At 30.6% G+C, this 24,596-nt stretch overlaps 4 protein-coding genes and 1 long non-coding RNA gene across 20 annotated transcripts in view; 2 read left to right on the top strand and 3 right to left on the bottom strand.

The window, feature by feature from the left end:
* The window catches only part of Ccap-r (Crustacean cardioactive peptide receptor), a 75,671-nt gene extending 71,874 nt beyond the window's left edge, over positions 1 to 3,797 (bottom strand). For 2 of the 8 annotated variants that reach the window (XM_077410070.1, XM_077410071.1), the window contains exon 1: positions 3,427 to 3,795. The gene's annotated coding sequence lies outside the window, so the exon portion shown is untranslated. Of the gene's footprint in view, positions 1 to 3,075 lie in introns of all 8 variants that reach the window. The other 6 variants (XM_077410072.1, XM_077410074.1, XM_077410067.1 and 3 more) reach the window with 6 other exon arrangements.
* Positions 1 to 24,596, top strand: part of LOC143899657 (uncharacterized) — a 124,010-nt gene that overhangs the window by 66,515 nt on the left and 32,899 nt on the right. For 2 of the 7 annotated variants that reach the window (XR_013257556.1, XR_013257561.1), the window contains exon 4: positions 10,699 to 11,328. The exons of 3 other annotated variants lie outside the window; for them this stretch is intronic. This is a non-coding gene — a long non-coding RNA (uncharacterized LOC143899657). Of the gene's footprint in view, positions 1 to 9,782; positions 10,672 to 10,698; positions 11,329 to 24,596 lie in introns of those variants that run through there. 2 more of the 7 variants (XR_013257558.1, XR_013257562.1) reach the window with 1 other exon arrangement.
* On the bottom strand, positions 5,581 to 8,591 carry LOC143899655 (uncharacterized). Its single transcript, XM_077410084.1, has 4 exons — positions 8,387 to 8,591; positions 7,995 to 8,176; positions 7,349 to 7,512; positions 5,581 to 6,992 (listed from the first exon to the last, which is right to left on the bottom strand). The coding sequence occupies exons 1-4, from the start codon at positions 8,568 to 8,570 to the stop codon at positions 6,794 to 6,796; spliced, it is 729 nt and encodes a 242-aa protein (XP_077266210.1). The 5' UTR covers positions 8,571 to 8,591; the 3' UTR covers positions 5,581 to 6,793.
* On the bottom strand, positions 11,431 to 14,343 carry LOC143899654 (uncharacterized). The gene is made up of 4 exons (XM_077410083.1): positions 13,858 to 14,343; positions 13,441 to 13,622; positions 12,733 to 12,893; positions 11,431 to 12,267 (listed from the first exon to the last, which is right to left on the bottom strand). The coding sequence occupies exons 1-4, from the start codon at positions 14,153 to 14,155 to the stop codon at positions 12,066 to 12,068; spliced, it is 843 nt and encodes a 280-aa protein (XP_077266209.1). The 5' UTR covers positions 14,156 to 14,343; the 3' UTR covers positions 11,431 to 12,065.
* On the top strand, positions 16,616 to 23,361 carry LOC143899650 (uncharacterized). Of its 3 annotated transcripts, none has more exons than XM_077410075.1 (9): positions 16,616 to 17,772; positions 18,184 to 18,303; positions 20,427 to 20,544; positions 20,669 to 20,936; positions 21,025 to 21,141; positions 21,227 to 21,317; positions 21,469 to 21,614; positions 22,223 to 22,355; positions 22,441 to 23,361. In XM_077410075.1, exons 1-9 carry the CDS (start codon positions 17,605 to 17,607, stop codon positions 22,492 to 22,494), a joined length of 1,215 nt encoding a protein of 404 aa, XP_077266201.1. In that variant the 5' UTR covers positions 16,616 to 17,604; the 3' UTR covers positions 22,495 to 23,361. The 3 variants fall into 3 exon arrangements, with proteins under 3 accessions (XP_077266201.1, XP_077266203.1, XP_077266202.1); XM_077410076.1 differs by having other exon boundaries at positions 17,522 to 17,772; positions 21,469 to 21,600; XM_077410077.1 differs by lacking the exon at positions 20,669 to 20,936 and having other exon boundaries at positions 20,937 to 21,141.

Genomic DNA, 24,596 nt, shown 5'->3' with positions numbered 1-24,596 from the left:
ATAGCAATAAATTAACTAATTATGTTAATATATATATTTGTATAAAATCTGTATGTATGTGTTGATTACACGTAAACCAAATATATAAGTATCTTTTCTATAAATTAAATTTAATATCAAATCTTATAATATTAAACCTAATATCACATAAAAGAAATCCATAAGCCCTTAAAACATGATTAACAAGTGACGAATTTTATTGATACATTCCAACAAAATAGGATTAACATCCACCAAGCAAAGCTTGATACTCGAGCATATATGCATGTTCTAAGTAGCTAAACGAATCAACGATTCACGTGAAACACAATTATTCGTTTAACATTGTGAGATTGGGAGATCTTCTCAGGAAAAATTTTCTGCCTCGACATTTTACTGCACAGGTATTCATGCTACTCTGTTTTGCAAGAAAGAAAGGCGAAGAAAATATTTCTAGTGACTTATTTTTCAACAAAATTGCGTCTTGTGACATTATTGTTGGAAAAAGAATGGACATGCAACGCTGCTCGAATGCCGTGATGCGCAAACGCTTCTGATGCTGACGTGAATTTTTAGGACCGGTTGTACTGTTCTCTCCCGCGGAATACGGGCAATATTTTTCGCAGGGTTCATTGAAACAGTCGCTTTATCTTTAGCCGAATTTACTAACGCATCTAGTTGTTCGCGATTTATCTTTGTTTTCACACGAGTGTGTACATAAAAATATTTTATGTGTCATCAACAGTACTACCTTTAAAAAAAATAAAATACATTTTTGAATATATATGTTTTGATTTCAAAATAGATATTTTAAAACCACGAAAAAATATGGAAAGTAAAGCTAGGATTAATAAAGCTACGATTAATTGTTACGTACTTATCTCAGAATATTATAAACTCTCTTGTATACGATTATATAACTTCTGAAATTATTTTAGTATGTAATTGTGTTATTTTTTACACTATTTATTTGCTGTAATTAAATTTATATATAATAATTAATATCTGTGTGTGTAATACTATATTTGCATTATTTTTACCCAAATAAAATTTTAAGACATCCAGTTATTTTATTATCTTTTTAGAGCTTATTTTACGATTCAATTGTCTTTAATTGTCAAATTCAGAAAAAATTTAATTAACTAAATCTCAGGTTGTTCTTTTTTGTTTTTAATGTGAATCTAATATATATCATCGATTTTAATACGCTTGCTCCAGATTATGTAAAAAGAAAAAAATTTTTCACGAAAATGTTGCTACACATTTCTTCTTAATTTTGCATTTTTCAAACTCAATTATATCAAAAAGGATTTATTTAAAAAAATTGTTTGTTACATACAAGAGTCAAAAATTAATATTCAAGTATATCTATAATTTTATTCCTTTCAGAAAATTCCAAGAAATAGAGAATGTCGGGTGATATGTAGAAAGTGTATATTCTATTCTTTATTATTTTTAAATAGAAAAGTATATATTCTATTAAAATAGAGAAGTGTATGTTTTACTTTCTGTTACTATTATTAGCGCGGTAATTACAGCAGAAAATAGTCTTGATCATATTGCATTTTTAGTTAAGTAACCTATCGGTGTACTCGAAGACTTGCTCTCTGAAGCTCTTTTGAGATACCGGATATATCGAAGGAGTAACTCACCGCGCGAATCCGAAGTGTCCGGGCTTTTTCTAATCGCTGCAAGTAAAGGATGTTACAAGGTATTACGAGCTGTTGATTCTAAAAAGATAATATTGACGATGGATGGTTTCTCTTTGATCTCCCGTGTAGCGACGCAATTGCATAACTTACAATATACACACGATCTATATGTTCAAAGGGACGCACGACATCGATGGCAAAGGACCAATAACATAATGCAGTCGTTAATTGAAGCAATTTACGGAGATATTATTATTGGAAGCTCAAAGCGAAGGATGACCGCGTTTTTCATAATTTTTCTTCTCTTTCTTTTTAATTCCTTAACGTGCCGCACTTCTTTTCTTTAATTGCGACATGACTTGCGATTATTTGCAAAAGAAAATCACTTAAAGTATTATTACGTAGAAAGTAAATGGGGATACCGGATTTCAGATTAAAAGACAAACAAAAACGTGAAAAATGAAACAGAGACGGCGTTCTGTAAGACTGTTGCATGTCAATCAAGAATTAATATCGCTTTCTTTTAATTTTGCACTTTGATTTTCGATGTCTTTGGTAATGTAAAATCTCTAATGTAAAAGAGATACACATTTGATAAACAAAAATATTGTCCTCGTGATGTAAAAATTTCTATAGTTATTTCGAATCGTAAATTTATTGCATTGAGACAAGAATGAAGACAAAAGAGGAGTACCGTCACTCACCTCTTTTGTTCTAAAAAAAATATACACTTGTAAAGCAAACTTGGACACCATGCAGACTTTAAAATTAAATTGCTCTCTCTATGGATTTGTTATTCCTCTTTTGTTTTCAGTCTGAATTTACGACCGATTTCAAAATCTATCATCGACACTTTAAAACCAATGATAAATTCAGATTGCAAACAAAAGAGAATCTGAGAGAATGAATTGCACGTCTCTATGAATTTGTAATATGAATTGTAATTGGTAAAACAACTAGATTACGTACGCAAAATTAGGGAGAAAAATAACTAATGTCCTAAAAATTTCTCTTAGATAAAAGTAATACAAGAAGGTATTAATTATTTTATTTAATTGATTAGAAGTTAAAAGTTAAAACCAATTATTGCAAAAATAATTTTTTTACGGACAAAGTAATATTGGATAATTGAACAAAGATATTAGAGGTTTAATGTAATTAGCTCTTTAATTCATAATATTGTATTAATATATTTCCAGATTTCAATTATCAATGAATAAGATTAATTATAATTACTAATTAATTATCAATTTTTGTTTTAATAGGGGTTTACTGTAATAAAATTAATTTGTTCTTCAAATCTGGCATTCTAGTTGATATATAAAAAAGATATATGTATTTCTTTTTATTTTTAAATAATAAAGTATGTATATTTATTTAAAAAAATATATATATATAAATATATATATTTACAGTGAAATTATATCTAATGAGAATAAAATACCTGTTGACGATAGTATTAGTCTTACATTTTATCGTAATACATTAACTTTACTTCCGTTACCGCACTGATCCTAATCGTCCGGAAAGTAGCGTTACGATCGAAAAGCGAGGCATTCGCCCTCATGAGGGAGAAAAGAAGCCCTTACGCAAAATACTGGTGAAGAATGATCTCACGGGCATTAACAGTATCTCAATATCATTCCGTCACAAGTTACATTGTTTCCTCCAAATTTATCTTAGCGAAGATGCTCACGAAAAATCGACCGGCGCATTAGATAGATTCGCCTCAGTGCGAATCATGGGAAAATTTATCCATCGCGATAAATGTCCGTGGGAGAGATGTGGATCATACCTGAGGAAAAAACCCGTTTCTCTCCCGCTAAACGTAAAAAACACTGTCTGTCGATCTCGATCTATTTCGCAGCACATGTACACGAAACGAACGACCGGCGATATCAAATCGCTTTCTCGAGCGATCTCGATCGATGGATCCGAGCATCGATGTAGTTTCTTTCTGAAAATCAGTTTTCAACGCTGTTCCGAGGGGCATCCTACTGACGATTACGCAGCTCGTGTTTCATACGTTTATTTTGTTCTTCAGTCTCATTGGTCTCAAACTTGCATTTCGTCACGTATCGTATTCGGACAAACGGATAGGTAAAAGGGTAGAAATGGACCAACGGAGAGAATGCGAGTAAAGACACACTAGCTCGTACGACGCGCGGAACGCGACTGAACTGAAGGCGCGTCCAACCAAGCGCCGGGCCGAGAGAAGGAATCACCGGTCCCGACGCGGACGCGGCGTCGTGTTCGCACGCGCCCACGCTCGCGCACGTGTCGAGAGACTCGCAAATTTACCCCCGGACAATAAAACAATATACACCTCCGTAAGGTATTAATAATACGACATGACATTAGCTTTTAACGATTACGAAGCTTGCTGATTAAGAGAAAATGGGTTAAAGAGGGAGAGGGAGAGAGAGAGAGAGAGAGAGAGAGAGAGGGGGAGAAAATTTATACACAAAATTAACGTAAAATTTTCCAATAAAATTATTTCCATTCAAGCAAATTTAATTATTTAAAAGCAATGCAATACAATGGTAAACCAGCGTTAGAATAAAAAGTTATTCTAATTTTGTATTAAATAAAGTATATAAATGCATGATATTTAATCTCTGATTTTAAAAGTATTGTAAGAAAATATTGTAAGATTTATAATTAGCCCAGTATCTTGATAATTTCTGTCAATAAATTTAACATTGTCTCTCAGATCCTATATTTTTCAGACCCTATCTTATAATTTTCAGATTATGTATACTTTCTTTAACATTCTGAGACCGCTAACATTATATTTTAATTGCTTTAACCATATTGATATTAAGAAGAAATCGACTATAATACAAGAATATACTATGCGTATACATATATATATATATATATATATATATATATATATATAGCGTTTTTTACATATTTTTAAATAAAATTTTTCTTGGAGCAAATAGCTACGTAAATTCTTATATTCATTATTTTAAACAATAATCGAAATTATTAGAAACGTATCACATTTGCATTACACTTATTCAAATTGCAATAACGAGACGTATAAACGATCATGCGTATGAACAGTTGGTTGTTTCCGGGACATTGGGCTTGAATAGGTTACAAGAATAATCCTCGATAATCCGTGAAGTTAATTAACGCTAAACGAGATTTCGCGATATCGGGTGGGAGTTAAAATCATTGAAATTGATTGCAACTGATCGAAATTGACTGGAATTAAAGCAATAAACTAATCGTAATTGAGAGAAATAACGATAAACTCAATAAAATCCGACCACTTGTTGGCGTAACAAGTATATTTATTCAGAAACGGCAAATATGCCGATACACGCGTACACGCATGTTCGTCAGTGTTTGCTATATAAATATTTCAATTAAACAGCTCCAATAAACAAATATTTGAGTTACTAAAAAATGTTGCAGACTGTCTGTAGAAATTATAGAAAGTCCATTATTATATACAGAATTTCCGGTACTAATTATTTCTTCTCGCTTCTTTTCACTTTCATTTGTTTCAGTTTAATATTATATAATTGTGCTTCACATAATATGTATTGATCTTTTCAAAATTTATTATTGATAAATATATAGGAAAATTTTGCAATTTAAATACAATTAATTTGACCGATTTGATATATTTTGCATTGCTTCTTGATTTGCATCAATTATTGCCTAGCATAGAAAATGAAATAATTTTTACTTGACCTTTATGGGGTTTTAATTAACGCGAGATAACAAAATTATAATACTCTATCATTATACTTATTTAACAATTTGAAATGTCAATGGATTCTTCGTTTTAATATTAGGTCAAAAGTGTACAACAAACTTGTTGTTTAAGTTTAGCTTGCTTTATTTATTGGCATTAAGTTCTCATGCAACTATAGATACGTCACTAAATTTGCACAAAATTCTCGTAATCCCCATCGAGTAAACATCGATGTAGTTTTTAATTAAGTATATTATTCCATTTTACAATTATTCCATTTTTTTGATGAAGTAAGTAGCATTTGTTTCAAATTCCATATAATTCTGTGGCAGTTTGTTAGGCGCAGTGCGATAAAATATTATTTTTTGGCCATCGCTAATGATACAAAGGCACTTATTTTTGCACATGCATTTTCTGTATACATTTTATTTTGCATTACTAAAAAGTATAGATATATAATAACAATAATAAAATTTGGCTGTTTATGAAAATAACACAAATAATAGAAATATACCTTCTACGATCGGGCTGGATTTTTGTGCATATTAATAACATTTTTACGTATACATTTCTTTGCAATTCATTTTAGCAATACATTTTTTACAGTTTGTTTCTAAAAGATGCTTATTTAGCATATATCATGATTATTAAATTAATTATTAATTTAATTACGTGTACTATTGCGGCTTTAGCTTGAGACTGTGTTTCAAGACCGATTATTCGACGCGCAATTTGCTGAGCTAAAAAAAATGTATATCGATAAGAAGGTAATATTTCTATTATTTGTGATGTAATATTTAAAAAATAGACTATATAAGGCTGCTGAGTCGTTAAATTTAAGTGTAGTTACAGCAGCTATATTTTTCAGATAAAATGTAATCATTTTCTTCCACTGCTCTTCGAATCAAACTTAGGAAAATTATAATAATCTATAGCATTTATTATCTCGCAGGGGATTAATATATATTATTCCGCAAGGTTTTTAATCTAGATTTCTTTTTTTTTTTGGTACATCGTAAATGAAGACCGTAATCTTAAATTCTGGCCACGCGAACGGCATGGTATTACGGTGCATGTTTCGGCGCGTAATATGTGCAACCCGCATTTCGCCGCGTATATGCACGGAAGGTGTGTCATTAAAATTTTGTATTGCAACATCTATATATTCCAAGTGCATCCGAATGTAGCGAATGCACTTATCGGAACGGAAGTTACGCCTGCCCTGTTTCGACAAAAGAAGTCGATAATGATGTGCTCGACGCGGCGAAAAGGCGCCCTTTATTGTCATTCGTTCCAATGCGTCACGATGCGTATCAGGAATATTGAGCAGTACGCAGTAGAAATTGTAAGACTTACTCCACGGTACAAATTAAGTGAATCACGTAATTCTTTAAATATATATATATACTGTGTAATTCTTGCGTGTCGCCTCGCCCATCGGATCATATTAAAGCAATCTTTTACTCATGATTTTCAATGTGACATCAATACCGGAAAAATACCCCTCTTCATCTTTGTCCACTAAGTCGGAGAAGTTTTTTGTCAGATACTCTTCGTATCCCGCTTTTGTTGCTGATTGTTGCGAAAATATCGATGTGAACACCGAGACTGTCGTCGGGATGCCGTACATAGGTCCAATAAGGTCTCTATTATAGGGTGAGATTTACTAACAATAAGTTACACGAGATACTGATAAATAAATGTAAAATTGATAGAAATTAAGTATAAGAAATTAAAAATTAATTTGCGTATCAATGATGCCAACTTGTCGATATGATAAATATAAATATTTTATAATATTAAACTTTATAGTACTTTATCAATATATAATTACAACGAAAAATTATAATTTGCATTATTTAGATATAAAACTCTTCACAAAACCTACTTTGAAAAGATTTATGTAGCCTTGTTTAAGAACTTCAAATTATGAAATCATAAAGTATCGATAACTTATTGCATATTTATCATGAGCGAGATAATGTTTTAACGTAAGTCATACCTGATTTTCAGCATATGTTTGCCTAATCCGTATCCTCGATAATCGGGATGTGTGCTAAGCCCATGAGCATATAGATACTTGTCAAATCCAAAACGTTTGTACAGCACTTTCTTCTTTGCATTAGATATGATTTCCAACGTCTTTTTGCATTTCTCTGACTTAAACTGTAACGAGTGTCAATTCGAAGTTCTTAGTTACGTACATATATATATATATATATATATATATATATATATGTACCGTTACAATACAGTACTTAATAATGTATAATAAAATAAAAAACAAAAAAATGATTATACTGCTATATAGGTACTGCGCACGCAAGTATTCTCTGCTTTTGCTTTACGTCACTTCGCATTTACGAAAGGTTTCATAGGAATGCTCTAATATACTTTCAGACAGCGAGAAAACTTGTAATTATGTTACTATATATAATATTATAATTTTATAAACACTGTAATAAAATTTGCTTCTCAGCAAACACCAAGTAACACGCACTTTACATGCTAATTTCTTACTCAACAACGTAAATGCAATACACGTTGTAAGATGTATATGTTACTTGATGTTTGTGCTTGGTTGTATGATAGAGTAAAGTGGTAATTCGAACAGAACAATCAAGTTTATTGACGAAGCTTAATCTCACCTGGTAATGGGAAATGCTACCTTTCTGACTGTTAACTTCAACACCCAGAACATTTATAGCGACGATTATAGGTTTCCCACCATCGGGATTGTCGATGAATGCGGCTATGGATATGCCTTGTGCGAGTGATAAGCGCCATAACGCGCTTATGTCTTGTACAAATAAAGGATCGTTTTTCGCATCTGTAAATGAGATGGACCAAAAAGTAATACAAAGCAATCGCAATGCGGATCATGATAAATCATGATAAATTAAAGACAATGTGTTGTCGGATAAAGATTATTCTAAAAAAAATAATATAATCTTTCCGATATCTTCTTTTACTTTTTCCTTTATCTTAAATCCGCGAACGATGAAAAAGCTATATCAATCGGAAATGTGATAAAACTTACTTAAACACTGGCAGATCGGTTCATCGGCTAAGAAGTGTGTGCACATATATTGAATCGCATCCTCGTATCGGTCCTCGGGAATTTCCTGAATCGTGAACTTGATCGACAACTTTTCATCTTTATCCATCATTTCAATTAATTGCCAGACTTTAGGTGGCTGGCCCGACGGTCTGATGCGCGGCATTTTCTCTATCACCTTCTATAGATCTGCTCCGATTGAAGTGCTTAGCTTCTTATATGTTATTCTAATGTTCGCGCTCGTGTCAAATAACACTTGCGCAAACGTCACAAAACTGTATGATTCTCATTATTAAGTATGTCACGATCTCTACCAGTTGTTCACCAGACGTTGTCACCATTGTCGATTTTTTTTTATATAGCCTTTGTTTTATTATCTACTATAACATACTCGTTTTGATATTCATGATTGACATCTTGTGATATTATACGAAAACATGTTTATCATTTTTCTATTTCATTACGTGCGTTTTTTGCATTTGCAGCTTTATTTCCAAAATATTGTATATATGCTTTCAGTACGTAATTCTGATGCAATAATAATTAATTTGTCAAATAATGATTATTGTTTAAAATGGAAAAAAAACAAGTAATCTAACAATTTAAATATGGATAAATATTAACACCAAAACTAAACCATATATTATCTTATACTGTGGCATATTATATACCTGTATGGTTGGGTAATATATATAACACTTTGCAACACTTTTGTATTTCTTTCTTTTTAATAGTAAACAATCAAAATATTTTATTAAAATCATATATAAATAACAGATAAAAGAAGGAAAATAAAAACCTGCAAAGGTCTTCAAAGAGAAAAAAAAGTAGAAAAAAAATTATTTTTTTATTAAGTGTGGCATATTCCCCCAGTTACCCTACATTACTTATCGAGAAGTCGATCAAACTACATTATTTTGGCATCTTTTATGTAATCCATATAATAGATTTTTCAAAATCTTCGATAAATTTCTGTTTTCTTTAATTCTTTTTCTACAGTTATTTCGAGCTTCTTTACCTTAAGCACGTTGATTAATAAATACATTTAAAAAAACTTTTTCTCATTTTACTCATTTTATCTCATTGATCAGTGAGCAAACTGTCAGAGTCTATATATTAAATTGCATAATATTGAATAATATTACGGATACGAGGATAAAATATTTTTTTACGTACAAGTTAGACAATGTAGAATTTCCTCTGTTTGTAGATAAAACAATGCAATTTAGCATTGTCCCATATGTTATGTAAATTTTTACGTTATTTTTCGCCAATTTATATATTAACACTTGGATTAGCCAATAAAATCATGGAAATAATGTGCAAAAATAATGCTCGCTGCTAAGTTTTGAACGGCGTGAATGTATTTTCGTTTCAGCCAGAACCCGTCCAGTGGCGCCTCACAAAATGTGCACCTTAAACTACGTAGTCACGGATATTTCCGATGATAACTGTTCCGGTGATACCGACAATGATTTAGGCTGTGGTACTGTGGTCCGATTCACGCTCACGGCGCTGAAAACATCGCTTTATCTCGTTTGATATTCGATATTCAACGAAGACAGAATGCTGCTTACAACGCTGTGAGCGTGAATCGGATCGCAGCCTTAGTAAAGCGATTTTTTTGCGCGACTTCTTTTTAATAAATACGAATATTGAGAATTAAAAATTATTTATTTATTGCGCAATTTATGCGCAAATGTTAATTTGACTAGAATAAATCTTATATATCGCCCATTAAATTTTTTATCCGTTTAAATGTAATTTATCAAACAAATAGAAATTAAAAACGCGGAACGGATTGCCACGTATATTGCACGCGTAATTCTTAATTAGAAAGAACGTAATATATTATAGAATATAATAAAATTATACCATAAACAGAATTATAATTTTTATATATCAAAAGACACGGTAGTGTCTCGCGCCAAGTACACGCGGAGCGAGACCGACCGTGACTTTTTTACGCGACGCGACGATTTGCGAATACTCGAGATGTTGAGATCTCGCATATAACGAGTGAACGGATCAAGTTTTAAGTAGGCTTGATATGCGATGTCTAGGTGTTCCAGGTTGCCGATGACAATGTCTAGATAGTGAGCTCCGTAGTTTTCGGTGTCTACGGTGTATTAATACCTTGAATTCGATGTCTATAAGGTGTCCCAGGTTGCCGATGACGAGGTCCGCATAGTGCGCTCCGTAGTTTCGGTGTCTACGTGTATTAATACCTTGAAATTGATGTCTAGGTGTCTCAGGTTGCTGATGACGAAATAATTTTGGTTCGTTGATTTCAGTTCATTACAAAGACCTGGGAATTCTCCCGCGCAAAATCTAGACAACTTCGAGCAGCTGCAGCGAGTATTTTTTCTACTATAAAAAATTTTTTTCTTGTACATTTGATCGTCAACATTATCATGTATTTTATTAGGATTCAATAAATACTCTCAGTTCTTTATAAAAAATTTATATAAAAAAAAGGGGTCAAAGATACGAGTCTCCCCCTTTTAACGATTCTTTTCAAAATTACATGAAAATGGAAAAAATGGGAGAAAAAGTATAAATAAAATATGTGTTAAATGTTTAAAATAATTTATTATTTTTAAAAAGCACAACAGTATTAGTACATACTTGCAAAAAATTTATTTTACGACTTATTTTCCTGAAATCTAATCCTGTCGTAAAACGGATCTTACCTGTATATGTATATGTACATGTATGTATGTATGTATATAAACACTTGTTCTTTTACGCTAGTAAGTAACGATCAAAATTGTCAAGAAAGAAAAGAAGAATGAAAAGAAAAAGGAACGATGTTGTAAGATGATTACATAAATCGAGGAAAAGCTGCGGCTGTTTAGTGTAATACATGCAAATTTCTCTATCTTTTTTAGTTTTAATTTAAACTAAATAATTAACAAAATGTTCGTTTGTCTCCTTAAATAAATTTTTTAAACTGAATTTTGACTAGAAGATAAGTTGCTAATAAAAGATAATTAAGATCTTTAATCTTAAGTAGTTCAAAAACATTATTTATATATTTATTAAAAAATTTTATTTTTGTTCATTTTGTTTACAATACAAAGTTATTTATTTCTACATGTATACATTGTTTTTCGTGACAATTCATTTAAAAAAACCGAAGTAATACTTGACCATATTTTACAAAATAGGAAATGAAGCAGTGAATAGATGATTTTACATGCGTTTCGAAAAATGGAGTCGTAGCAATTTTATTTTCAAATAAAATGTGATTACTTTCTCTCATTGCTTTTTATATCAAACTTAAAATTAACAATCTACCATTTGTTCCCTTTTATACATTATTCCGTAAAATTTTTTCGACGTATTAAGTATGTGCAACCTGTATTTTGTCGTGCATACACGAGGTATGTCATTAAAATTTTATAATACCTATTTCGAGTGCGTCAGTATATGTTGCAGATGCATGTTTATCGGAACGGAAGGTATGCCTGCTTATACATTTCGATAAGAACCCGATAATAATACGCCGAAAAGATACCATTAATTGTCATTTGTTTTAACGCATCACGGTAATGTTGAGAAATATAATTGAACCGTACGCAATAGAAAATTACTCCAGATTACGAAGTTAAATAATTTTCATAATTTTTTGTTAATGTCTCTTCCCGGACTATATAAATTAAGGCAACCTTTTACCCATAATTTTAAATTCCTTAGAATTAATACCGGGAAAATACTCCTTCCCGTTCTTGTCCACCAAATCGGTAAAGTTCTTTTTCGAGAATTCTTCGAATCCCGCACCTGCCGCTGACTTCTGCGAAATTATCGATGTGAACGCAGTGGATGTCGCTGGGACTCCGTACATAGGTCCAATACGATCTCTGGATCAAGATTTAAGTTGTTACGTGAGATATTGATAAATAAATGAATGTGATATTAATGTGATAAATATTGAATTAATAGATATTTAATATAAGAAATGATAAGTAGTTCGCGTATTAATGATATATTAACGAGGCCAATTTGTTAGTAAGACCTTGATCTATATGGAATTTGTTAAATTCTATATATATTCTTAAAAATATTAACTGTAACTTTTAATATTTTGTCATAATATTAAATGTACAATTATAACGTTAAGAAAGTTAAGAAAGATTAAGTCTGATAGATAATCTGCATCATTCAAATACAAAACTTAAAAAAAAAAAAAAGAGAAGCTCTATATACTTTGTTTTGAAAAGATTTTATGTAATCTTAAAGAACTTTGGATTATGGAATGGCAAAAAATCGATAACTTACTGAATTGTTCAATTTTCTGTGAACTAATATTTTAACACAAGACATACCTGATTTTCAGAATATCTTTGCCTAATCCGTATCCTCGGTAATCGGGGTCTACGCTAAGCCCAATAGCATACAGATACTTGTCAACTCCGTAACGTTCGTATACCACCTTCGTTGCACTACCAATGATGTCGAACGTATTTTTGCATTTCTCTGACTTAAACTGTAACAATTATCAATGCCAACTTATTGTTAATTATATACGTTGCGATAATAGTGTTTGATAACACATACAAAGAAAACAAAAAGGCTTTTTGACACGATAGGTGCGCGGAGTGCGCTATTAGCGCTACTTTGTATCAGTCTATCTTTGTCGCTCATTAGATGTTAAAACAAAGATAAAATAGCAATAGCGCATTAACGCTAATAGCGCGCTCCGCAAACGCATATAATAACGACAAAAGGCGAAGGACGCCAATAAGAGGATCAAAACACTTGACGATCAATACAATACTGACATAAATATTTATATACTGATGTTGGTGGACTTATGTTTATGACACTATTGCTGTGACAAAGCTTATAGTTCTAATATAATATTATTATTATATTAATTACATTCTAATTGTATAATTACATTATTATACAAAATTATGTATTTACTATAATTATATTATATCCACTTATATATAAACACTCAAAATAAAGCTTTCACGCAAAGAATGGACTCGAACAGAGCAATCAAATTTACAAAACTTAATAGAACTCACCTCGTAACCGGAAATGCTATCCTTCTCACTTTTACTATCAATACCCAGAGCGTTCATACCGGCGATTATGGGTTTCCCACCGTCAGGATTGTCGGTGAATGCGGCTATGGATATGCCTTCCGCGAGTAATAAGCGCCAGATCGTGCTTATATCTCGTACAAATACGGGGTCATCTTTCGCATCTGTAAATAAAATAGATCAAAAAGTGACAAAAAAAAAACAGTTGCAGCGCATGATTACAAAAAATATTCATTTCTCTTCGGCCTCGTTAGAAATTATTCTAAAACGAAAAGTAGTCCTTGCGAGATCTTTTTTTATTTTTTCCAATCGTAACTTTTTTTATCATAAATCCGCGAACGGTGAATAAGATCGATATTAAAAGATACGTTATCGAACAATTGGTGACATTGCACTTACTCAAACAGTGGCAGGTCGGTTCGTCGGCTAAGAAATGCGTGCACATGTGTCGTACCGCGTCTTCGTACCGGTCCTCAGGAATTTCCTGAATCGTAAATTTCATCGGTTTCCCATCCTTATCCATCTTCTCGACCAATTTCCAAACTTTGGGTGACTGATTCGACGGTCTGATGCGCGGCATTTTATCTATCTTCTTCTGTAAATCTGCTCCGATGGGTTCGAGGCTCACCTTCTGCGTATAAAATCGTGTTAAATGATATTTTGTCCAAACGTTCTGGAAACGTAGACTTTTCAACATTATTATGAGCTGATTTGTGCCCGTTGTTCACCAGACGACTACCGTCGATCGAATGATCTGTTTATCAACTATAACATATTGCGCTGACTGAACGCTACTGAATAACGGATGTAACGTGCTATCGCAATAATGAAAATATGTTATCATCTTTTCTGTCTATCTCATTTGTACATATGCGTTTTTTTTCTGCATTCGCCTTATCTGTTTTGTGGATGTGTTCTTAGCAGATAGTTTTCGTGCGATAGCTGCAATTTTATAACATTATTGTTGTTCAAAATGGTGCGAAATATGAGATAAACTATAACATTTTAAGTGTGAATAGTACAAATTAAAAAAGCTACCATAATAGTAAAAAAATATAAAACAAAAGCAATTTTATTTGCATCTTAAAAAATCTTATTTAAATATTATCACTTATTTAAATATTATTTAAAAACATTGTATATTTATTTTAGAAATATAATAAACTTTCAAATAAATAATAATACTAATCACGAGATTGTAATTTATAAATAAATAGTAAAATGATAAAGATATATGCCGCACGAAATTGCAATATATTTAAAATTTTTAAAAGTTTGCTTTTGTATTAATATTTTATATTATATAGTCGTACTATAATAAAAAATAGTAATACATACGTTTCTCTTGGAATAGTTAACTCATATTAATCGAATGACAAATACTTGATGGTGCTAAAACATTTATCTACTCGTTATCACAGCGTGCACGTGCCGTTCTCCACTCCTTTTCTTCAGATTAACATTATCGAGTATTTATGTAACATGTTTGGTACAGATGTACGTATAATATGTGCTGCTAATTTTGTAATAAAATTATAAGCTTAATACTTAGTCACGCTATTACAACATACGCGATAATTTCTATAATTAGAGCAACCTATTTCTAAAATTTTCGAGGAGAAGATAGAAAAAAATATGCCTTAGAATTATGTTAAATAGTTTGCCGAAAAGATAAAATAATTTTAACTTTTCTGCTTCCATTTTTTTTCCTGTTATTCGTATCGAATATATATAATATACATTTTAGATTAATTTTTATATCTCGATCCTATTGCCACGTTTTAGTATTAAAAATATTTTTTTTACTTCTTTATTGTTTTATTGGAATTTTTGGGGGAATTTGGTAATCATCAACTAAAAATTAGAAAAATTTTGGCACCGGTTTCAAGAAAATTGATCCATTAATAAAAAATTATCCATTAATGAAAAATTAAACTTATCTTCCAAAAATTTAAAAAATTTTGGTATTGGGTTCAAGAAAAGCGGTCAATTAATACTTATTATTTCTCGAAATTTGAATAATTTTTAAACCGGTTTCCAAAAAATTGATAACAAAAAATTATCTATAAAAAAAATTTAACTTGATATCTCAAAGTTTGCTGAAATTGAAGCAATCACGTACATTTCTTTTAACAGAAATCGGAAACCCCTTTACTATATTAGCAATTTTTCTAATTTAATTACATTCTTTAGTTCTTTTTTTTTTTCTACCCCTATATTTTATATATAATTTTTTAAGATTTGATCAATTTTATTTCCTGAAAAATTTGAAAAATTTTGTAATCGGTTTCCAAAAAGATCGGAAACGAAAAATTATACACTTTATGGCACTCCCCGAGAAATTCTACCCCTGTTTTATATACAATTCTTTATAATTCGGTCAATTATTTCTCGAAAAATTAGAAAAAATAAAAAAACCGGTTACCAAAAATCGGTAACATAAAAATATACACATAATGACACTCCCCGATAAATTCTATCCCTATTTCATATACTTTTGGTAAAAATTCGGTCCATTGAGATCATAGCGAACCAAAAAAAGGCTACAAACTCTGTCTCTTTATTATAACAGTAAAGATTAAAACAAAATGGGCCTTCACCACACATCCTTTTTTGGGTCATCCTTATCGAGTAAAATAAATTTCGAAACCGGTTTCCAAAAAAATGATCGGTAACGAAAAATTATACACTTTATAGCACTTTCCGGAAAATATATATATTTTACCCCTACTTCATATATAATTTTTTAATTATCTATAAAAATTACCCATAAAAATTATCCATAAAGAAAAATTATCCATAAAAAAATTTCAGCTTGATATCTCGAAGTTTGCATCAGAAATTGGAGCAATCATGTACATTTTTTTTAACAGAAATTGGAAACTCCTTTACTTCGAATTCTATTACATTCTTTAGTTTTTTCTACCCCTATCTATATGTATAAATACCTGACGTCTGTATGTCTCTCTGTCATTATACACTTTATGCATGGCAATCCCCGGAAAATTATACCCCTGCTTTATATATAATTCAATCAAACTAGTAGGAGTCTTAACGTGTATCAAATTTATTGGCAGATTTCTTTTATATTTCTCAATCATTAATTATTTTATCATAATGTAGATACAATGTCCAGTGGTACGTTACTCCGTTGCAAAGAGATACCAAGGCGTTCACTATGAATATTGCTAGACTATTCGTGGAATCGTTAGAAGATGCTGATATATATATATATATATATATATATATATATATATATATATACATATCGATATATATATCGTACCATAAAGAAAAACAATATCACAACTCAAAAATTCACAATTTTCGGGAGAGAGAAAAAACAAATAATTCAACTTTTTATTAAATTGTGAGACAACTTACGCAATTGCAATTACGACATTTTGTTATAATGAAACTTATACTGTTTTTTTGAAGACGTCTGCTGTGATTCACTTTTCAATTCACTTATGACACTATTCATTTAGCGATTGCAATTTAATCGGTTTAAAAGAATATAACGATACTTCTGAGGAGAATGTAAAAGTTGGAAAAATGTGAAAACATCTAAAGTAAGTGGTGTTTATAGCAACACGTACATTGAAAAGTGTATTTAATAACAGTAATAATACTGGCTAATATATCGATAAGTATATAACTGATCGTTTCCCCTAAAATCAAAATGTAACTTATGAGTTTACGCACTACGAAACGAATGAGACACGACAAAACGCGCTACTGAAAATACACCTGCGCGATTTTTTGTCAGAAGATACATTTAGAAAAGTATTTTTTTTTTCTAAGAAATAAACGTTCAATTATCTTAAATTACATTGATCGCTTAATCGCCGACCTATTCCCGACGTTGCTAAAATGCGAGTGTTCCGATCTCACGGTAACATTTTGTTGCATTTTACATCGCATTACCTTAAATTACATTGATCGCTTAATCGTCGACCTAGGTATTCCCAGGTCCCGACGTTGCTAAAATGCGAGTGTTCCGATCTCACGGTAACATTTTGTTGCATTTTACATCGCATTAAATTAGGCAATTTACATTAAAATTTAAACTAAATAAATAAGAGAACACGCAACTGCAGACTAGTCGAAAGAAGAAAATAGACGCACCGATCCTTTCGCTGTTACATGCAAGTATATGCTCGTGGAGAAATGATCTGTATCAACTCTTTACATATTGGTCTCAATCGGTTTCTGCTACTTACATTTGGTCTATGGCCTTATCAGCAATCTAAACTCGTTCAATTCCAATTAGTTTTGTTTTTTAGTGTTTTGGCAACATTTATTTTATTTCAGGTACGTAAATAGAAAGAGAGAGAGAGAGAGAGAGAGAGAGAGAGAGAGAGAGAGAGGGAGAGAAAAAGAGTTTTAATTCCATATAATATGGGACTTTAATTACAAAATAAGAAAAATTATTTTTAGCAATTGACTTTGCAATTTCACATATATTAAAACCATTATATCACTCAAACTCAATGTTGTGTATATTACACATCAATATTAATATTATAATACACACGCGCATGTGTGTATTACAGAAAAAAACAAAATTTATAATTTTATATTTTGATTATTTAAATAGATTTCTAATTTAAATTATTACATATTGAAAAACAATCAATTAATGACTTGGGGTCTTTTTCTAATTGCATAAGAAAATAGTAATTTTAATAGAAATTTCGGTAAATAAAAATAATCTTTTTGCAGCTCACAACGTTTCTGACTTCACAATGTACTCTGGATCTTCTTATCAATGTTCTTTCTTCCGCATTATTTTTTATTACTTTTGTGATTAAATACATTTTATTTTGTATTAACCTTGAAGTCGTAAGTAAAACATACAAGGTGACGATTGGAAATTGCTAAAATTAAATAGATGTAATTTTGAGTAAACAGAATAAAATAAATCAAATACATTAAATTATAAAAGTATTCATTTTCACACAATACAATATATACTTATGTATACATATATGCATATATGTATATATGTGTAGGGGAGACCGGGGCAAAGTTGGCTCCGGGGCGGAGTCGTTTTTGCAATTATCTCGAAATCTGTATGTTGTGTGAACTCGCCATTGATGGTGCCCACGTGACCAACAGAGTTTAGTAAGGTTACGTGCCATGTTGTGATTCTTATCGAAGCAAACGTGTTTTCGCAGGTCGAAAGTTTGTAATATCTTAAGTATTATTGTTTCTCTGAATCTCAAAGTAAATGATTCTAAAGAGTAATGCATGCTGTGAACACGAATCCAGTGCAATTTTTTTTATTTTCATTGATTTCTATTATTTTATAAGCGATAAAACCTAAAACTTGTGTTCGGGGCGAAGTCGTGACCAAGCTAAAACAAAGTCAAGAAAGCTAAATAATATTATGTGCTGCGTATGCTTGGAAATAATAGAAAACAGAGCCGATGAAAAACAGTGCATTTCGTGCAGGCGTAAGGCACACAACGAGTGCGTGGGCTCGTCAGACTCTGTTTTTACATGCTTTAACTGTTAGCGAAAAAAAATTGTTTTCTTGAAATTATTTTCTGTTTTTCATTTTTCTACTAAAAAACAATAAATAAAGTTTATTCTATTAATTTTTATGATCAAACTTATGTATATCTTTATTTATTCAAAATCCAGTCCGAGAATATGAAGACACGACTCCGCACCGGAAATTTTGACTTTTCGATTTTTGCATCTTTATTGTTTTTACTCTATACCGGTTGAACAAAGCGACGTAGACCAAAAATGCCTATATAAATTTTGTAGCCAAGAGTTCACTCTTTACAATAATGGTATACTATATTTCACTAAAATGATTTATTTTGTTGTTAAATATCGGCACCGAAAAAATACGGCCGACTTCGCTCCGGTCTCCCTTATACGTATACACTTCACTTTTTCTAGTAATAATAATAATATTTATGATTATTTTTATTAATATTTATATTATTTAATATTATCTATTTAATTTTTTTTATTTAATTTTTTAAATATTATCTATTAGAATATTATATAAATGTTTTCTGTATAAGATTTATAATTTGTTAATATTAGCCTATATCGCCATAATGTACGATGTAGCCGTAATACACACGTACAGGAAATGACAAAATAAAATCAGCTTTGCAGTAAAAATCAATATCACCTGACTTGAGAAAATCAATGACAGATGACAAATCAATACCCGTGTAGGTGTAAGTACTGGACTGAGCGAGCAAGTTTTACGTGATATTATTGGAAAACTTTCATCGCTCGTAACTCAAAAACTATTGCAGTCTCAAAATTTTTGAATTAGAATTTTTAAATCTATTTTACTTTTAGAACACAATAATAAATTATTATAAGTATTAAAGTATTATATGATTGTGAGATACCCTGATATATATACATGTATATTTGTAAAAATAAATATGTATATTAATTATGTATAAGAATGGCCAACAATTCGACTGATTGCATAGCTCAAAGATTTATTCAAAATAATTATTTTTGAACTGACATAATAATCGAAACGCTCTTCCAAACTTTTAAACTTAAATGAACGCTATCTAACATTAATAACTATAACTATGCTTTCGCTATCTTAAACCTTCATGATTATACGTATATCGCTGAATCCTGCAATCAACCAGATTCTTTTTTATTTTTTATAATGTCTTTTTATATATTTAAAAATAAAAATTCTCACACACTACATGGGACATATGATGCGCACTTCCGTAAATAATTATATAGGATTCCAGAGTTTCAATTTATTCCATTCTGTTTACTCATTACAAAAACAATAACTATTTAGTTTCAGCAATTTCTCGATTAATATCCTTTATATTATATATTATATTCACGTGTGTATGTGAATAAATATTTCCGAGAGATAAAATTTTTAATATAATATAAATACGATAATATTTTTCCAACATGATAAAAAAAAACATGAAATATTATTAAAACAACAGATAAAGTGTTTGCTGGAGCAACTGCAGCATATTTGTAACGAACTAACTGATAAACATGAAATCAACATTATGAAACAGTACGCCAGCGGTGCAAAACGTTACACGGCTATATTTACATGTGAGATAACTGCTTTCGATTTCTGTTAAACGCGAATTGTTTGTTATATTTGGAGACTTAACCAGCGATTTTATAATAGATTTTCCTAGAATTTTGAAAAAATTGATTTTTAAACATTTTTCAGTGTCTGTTATATTGCTCGTATTTGTTTTATTATTATATCCAATTTGTCCGCGTATTTTTGACATCTTACTGCCTATAATGAATGAAACTCGACCACATATTTCACCACTGTTTGTAACAGAATACTTTATCGACCAAGAAAAGTATTTTTATTTAATTAGCTTGCATACAAATATGGCTTTTACCATAGGAATTGGTGTAATGTTAGCGACAGGAACAATGTTCATAGTTTACTTACAGTATGCATGTGGAATGTTTCGAATTGCCAGGTAAAAATATAAATATAAAATCAAATATAAGAAAACTCTATCGTAAATTTGAAGAGACCTATATAGTTATGGCAAATAAATCACGCAGTTATCGCGTTAAACAAGCAATAACAATTGAAATTCTGGAAAAAAACAGCTTGAAGAATAAGAATTTAATTTATAAGGGATTAATTTATGCCGTGGATATGCATCGCAAAGCTATGAAGTTGGTATTCATATAACAGTAATTATACAACATTTATAATAATCGATAATATCGCGTATAGAATAATGTTTTTTTTCTTTTGAAGATTCTCCGAATCGACAATATCTAGATTTAAAGTAATGTTCTCCTTGTTGATAATAGTCGGGGTGATTTGCGCGAGTCTGAATTTTTTTCGGGTACGTATCGCCTTCTTTTAATAATATATTTAATAACAGTAACGAGACCAATTATTATTAAATTTCCATTAAGAGTTCTAATTTATTATTATTTGGTTTGACGTTATTAATTTAGTTTTACGACAATCATTAAGATGCACTTGTACTTTAGATTTTTCAGATGGTATCCCTTAGCTGTGACGTTAAAGAACTTTTGTTACGATTAATATTTTTCATCATCCATTTTTGTTACATGTTTGCAGCAAACTTTCTCGCACAGGAAATTACGAATCACAATAATGAGGTATTTACCACCGTGTAAGGATAATATTTATATAATATAATTACATGCGCATTTATATCAATCAATGCAATAAAAAAATACAGTTAAGGCCTCTGTTCACTCACTGCAGCCATCTTGAATTGATGACATCAAAAGCGAGAAAAATAGGTGTATCATGAAAATTCTTACGACGTATATTAAAATAAAAATGTTTTTCAATAAGATAATGTTTGTAATCGATAGAATATACCAAAAATTCCTCTTTTGTTAGCGAAATCTACATGTTGAATTGAATTGTACTTAATTAAAGACGAAAACAAGCCATCCTTAGCCGATAGCTGCCAAATTGAAATAAATATTTACTTTCACATATTATAAACAGGAGTCTTTGGTACCTATACTTAACACACTACGACAATTATTTTAAATATAAAATTACTGCACTAAAACAAAAAATAACGTTGTACGTCGAAAGAATAGTTTAGCTTTACGCTTTTCAGTTCACAATTTTGCAACGTGTAACACTGTTTGTACTGTCAACGTAGATTTGGCAATCAAGCCAGTAGGAGTCTTAACGTGTATCAAATTTATTGGCAGATTTTTTTTATCTTTCTCAATCATTAATTATTTTATCATAATGTAGATACAATGTCCAGTGGTACGTTACTCCGTTGCAAATACAAAAAATGATCCTGTTTCTCTTGCAAAAAGGTACCAAGGCGTTCACTATGAATATTGCTAGACTATTCGTGGGATCGTTAGAAAGTGCTGCTACGGTAAGAAGAATATCTTTCAAAATAATGTTAAATGTAAAATATATTTTATAGATAGATAAAAATAAAAAGTTATGTGTTATTATAGTTACTGAGCACGGCAGTGTCGTATTTCACCGTTCTTCATTCGATGCAGAATTGATGTAAAGTGTAGTGAAATAATGATAGTGAAGAAACTAATTAGCACATTAAAACAAATTACAAACTATAATCTAAAAAGTTAATATTCTTTCTAACTGCACCTTCAGAAAAAAATGAAGAGTGCGGTTAACTATGGTTAATCGAAGGATAGAGTTATCCAACGGTGAAGAAATTGGCTATAAATCGATTAAGTTCTAAGTAAGCTCAATCGATAGCTTGGGTTCGATTTATATAAGGAGAAAATGTTTTTATTTTTTTTCTACGTATCCTACGGACGGAGATATTGCGATATGAAATCCGAAATGTAAATATAAAATATATCGTACAGATATCAAGCATGTTGAACACATATGGATGTAAGATTTTGGAAAATAAAATTTAGAAAACACACAAACGTACATAAAATAGAGATATTTTTACTGAAAATTTCCTGATATTTACCAACAATGTATATTGATATATAATCATTACGTCAAGGTATCGAGCTAAGATTCTTCTTCAAGAATCAAACGTCAACACTTAAGACAAAATTTAAGACACACACTAGAAAGAAGAACGTTAAAATAAAATATATTACGCTGGAAGGGGTCGAACCGCACTTGCACCGTCAACTGTCGCACAAGTCCCTCAACAAAACACTTGCTGATGGAAACACATCTGTTAATTTATTGTCACATAAAAATCGATCACTTAACTGTGCATCCCTTCTAGAATAAAAATGTAAATGGCCAAATATGTTGATCTCACGGCGATGTTTCGTTCACTATGCACTGCATGTCAATAAAATTAGGCAACTCAACTGAATATTTAAATAAAAAAAGAAACAAAACTATAGAATATATTCAATCAGCAAACAAAAGTAAGAAAACACCATTTAGGAAATACAAATCTACTCGAATCAAAGATATTTTCAAGAAAGAATTATATGTAACATTTATCAACAATATATATTGACAACCGTTACGTCGACATTTCAAGTGCAAGTTGTACCATTGCGAAGACATAACCGTAACTCAAGACAGCGAGTACTATAGAATGAGGAACGTTACAGTATAACGCGCTGGAATAAGGGGTGGAATCGCATCTGCGCAGTCCGCTGTCACGCAAGACTCTTCACGAAGTGAATTTCTTTATGGGAAATAAACATCTGTTATCATTATTACGTTGCTGCCATACTCAAATCAATCGATTGCACCACACACTTTTCTCTAAAAAAAAAGGTGTAAATAGCCAGCAAAAATTGTTTCATAAGGTACTTTGATCACACGGTGGTATATTGTCATATTTTGCGTGTACATTAAATTAGACAATTTGTGTTGAATTAAAATTAAAAAAAAAAAAAAAAAAAGGAAACAAGAAAACTCAATCGGCAAGTAAACAAAAAACAAGCGAATCAATTTTTTTCCGTCAATTGCATTTCAATGCTCAATAAAGAAATGATCTGTATCGACTGTTTGCATATCAGACTCAATCGGCTTCTATTACTTGTAGTTGGTCTATGTCCTTATCAACAATCTAAATTTGTTCGACTTTCAATTAATTTTACTTTTTGGCATTTTGGCAACTTTCATTATATTTCAGGTACATTTTTGTAATTTTTAATTAATAAAATATTAAGTTTCAATATGTAGCAATATTTTACATTACAAACAGATATTGACAGATAAACAGACAATAGTGCAATTATAATATTATTGCTGCGATCGTTCTGTTTACAGCAATTTGCTTTATAGTTAAAATCATCGAATATTTTATATATATATATATATATATATATATATATAATATCGGTGATTTACGAGACAAGCAATTTTCTAATCCAACAAAAAATAGTAATTTTAATAAAATTTGTAAAAAATATTTTTTTTAGTTTATGATATTATTGACTGTAAAGTGTACATCGGATTTACTTATCAGGGTTCTCCCTTCTGCATTGTTATGTACATTATTTTTGCAATTAAATACATTTCATTTAGTATTAATACTGAGATCGTAAATAAAACGATTCTTATATATATATTATGTACTTTGTTCGCACACATAAGTAAACATTTTCAAAATATATATTTTAATACGATATAAATATAATGTCTTCCGTGCAAC

This window comes from Temnothorax americanus, unplaced genomic scaffold (genome assembly GCF_048541705.1).
Source record: "Temnothorax americanus isolate GAGA-0224 unplaced genomic scaffold, ASM4854170v1 Scaffold28, whole genome shotgun sequence".
NCBI lineage: Eukaryota > Metazoa > Arthropoda > Insecta > Hymenoptera > Formicidae > Temnothorax > Temnothorax americanus.
The sequence above is the reverse complement of the archived record's forward strand: the minus strand, read 5'-3'. Positions and strand labels throughout refer to the sequence as shown.

Bases quoted from the DNA above. Each gene is read 5' to 3' on its own strand.
- LOC143899655 (XM_077410084.1), bottom strand. From the start codon at position 8,570: ATGCCGCGCATCAGACCGTCGGGCCAGCCACCTAAAGTCTGGCAATTA. The intron at 7,513-7,994 runs GTGAGATTAAGC...CACTCGTTACAG, and splicing joins GTAGCATTTCCCATTACCAG to TTTAAGTCAGAGAAATGCAA. The intron at 6,993-7,348 runs GTATGACTTACG...ACCCTATAATAG, and splicing joins AAACATATGCTGAAAATCAG to AGACCTTATTGGACCTATGT.
- LOC143899654 (XM_077410083.1), bottom strand. From the start codon at position 14,155: ATGTTGAAAAGTCTACGTTTCCAGAACGTTTGGACAAAATATCATTTA. The intron at 13,623-13,857 runs GTAAGTGCAATG...TTTTATTTACAG, and splicing joins ACCGACCTGCCACTGTTTGA to ATGCGAAAGATGACCCCGTA. The intron at 12,268-12,732 runs GTATGTCTTGTG...ATCTTGATCCAG, and splicing joins AAAGATATTCTGAAAATCAG to AGATCGTATTGGACCTATGT.
- LOC143899650 (XM_077410075.1), top strand. From the start codon at position 17,605: ATGCAAGTATATGCTCGTGGAGAAATGATCTGTATCAACTCTTTACAT. The intron at 18,304-20,426 runs GTAAGTAAAACA...TTAAAACAACAG, and splicing joins TTTGTATTAACCTTGAAGTC to ATAAAGTGTTTGCTGGAGCA. The intron at 20,545-20,668 runs GTGAGATAACTG...AACATTTTTCAG, and splicing joins TTACACGGCTATATTTACAT to TGTCTGTTATATTGCTCGTA.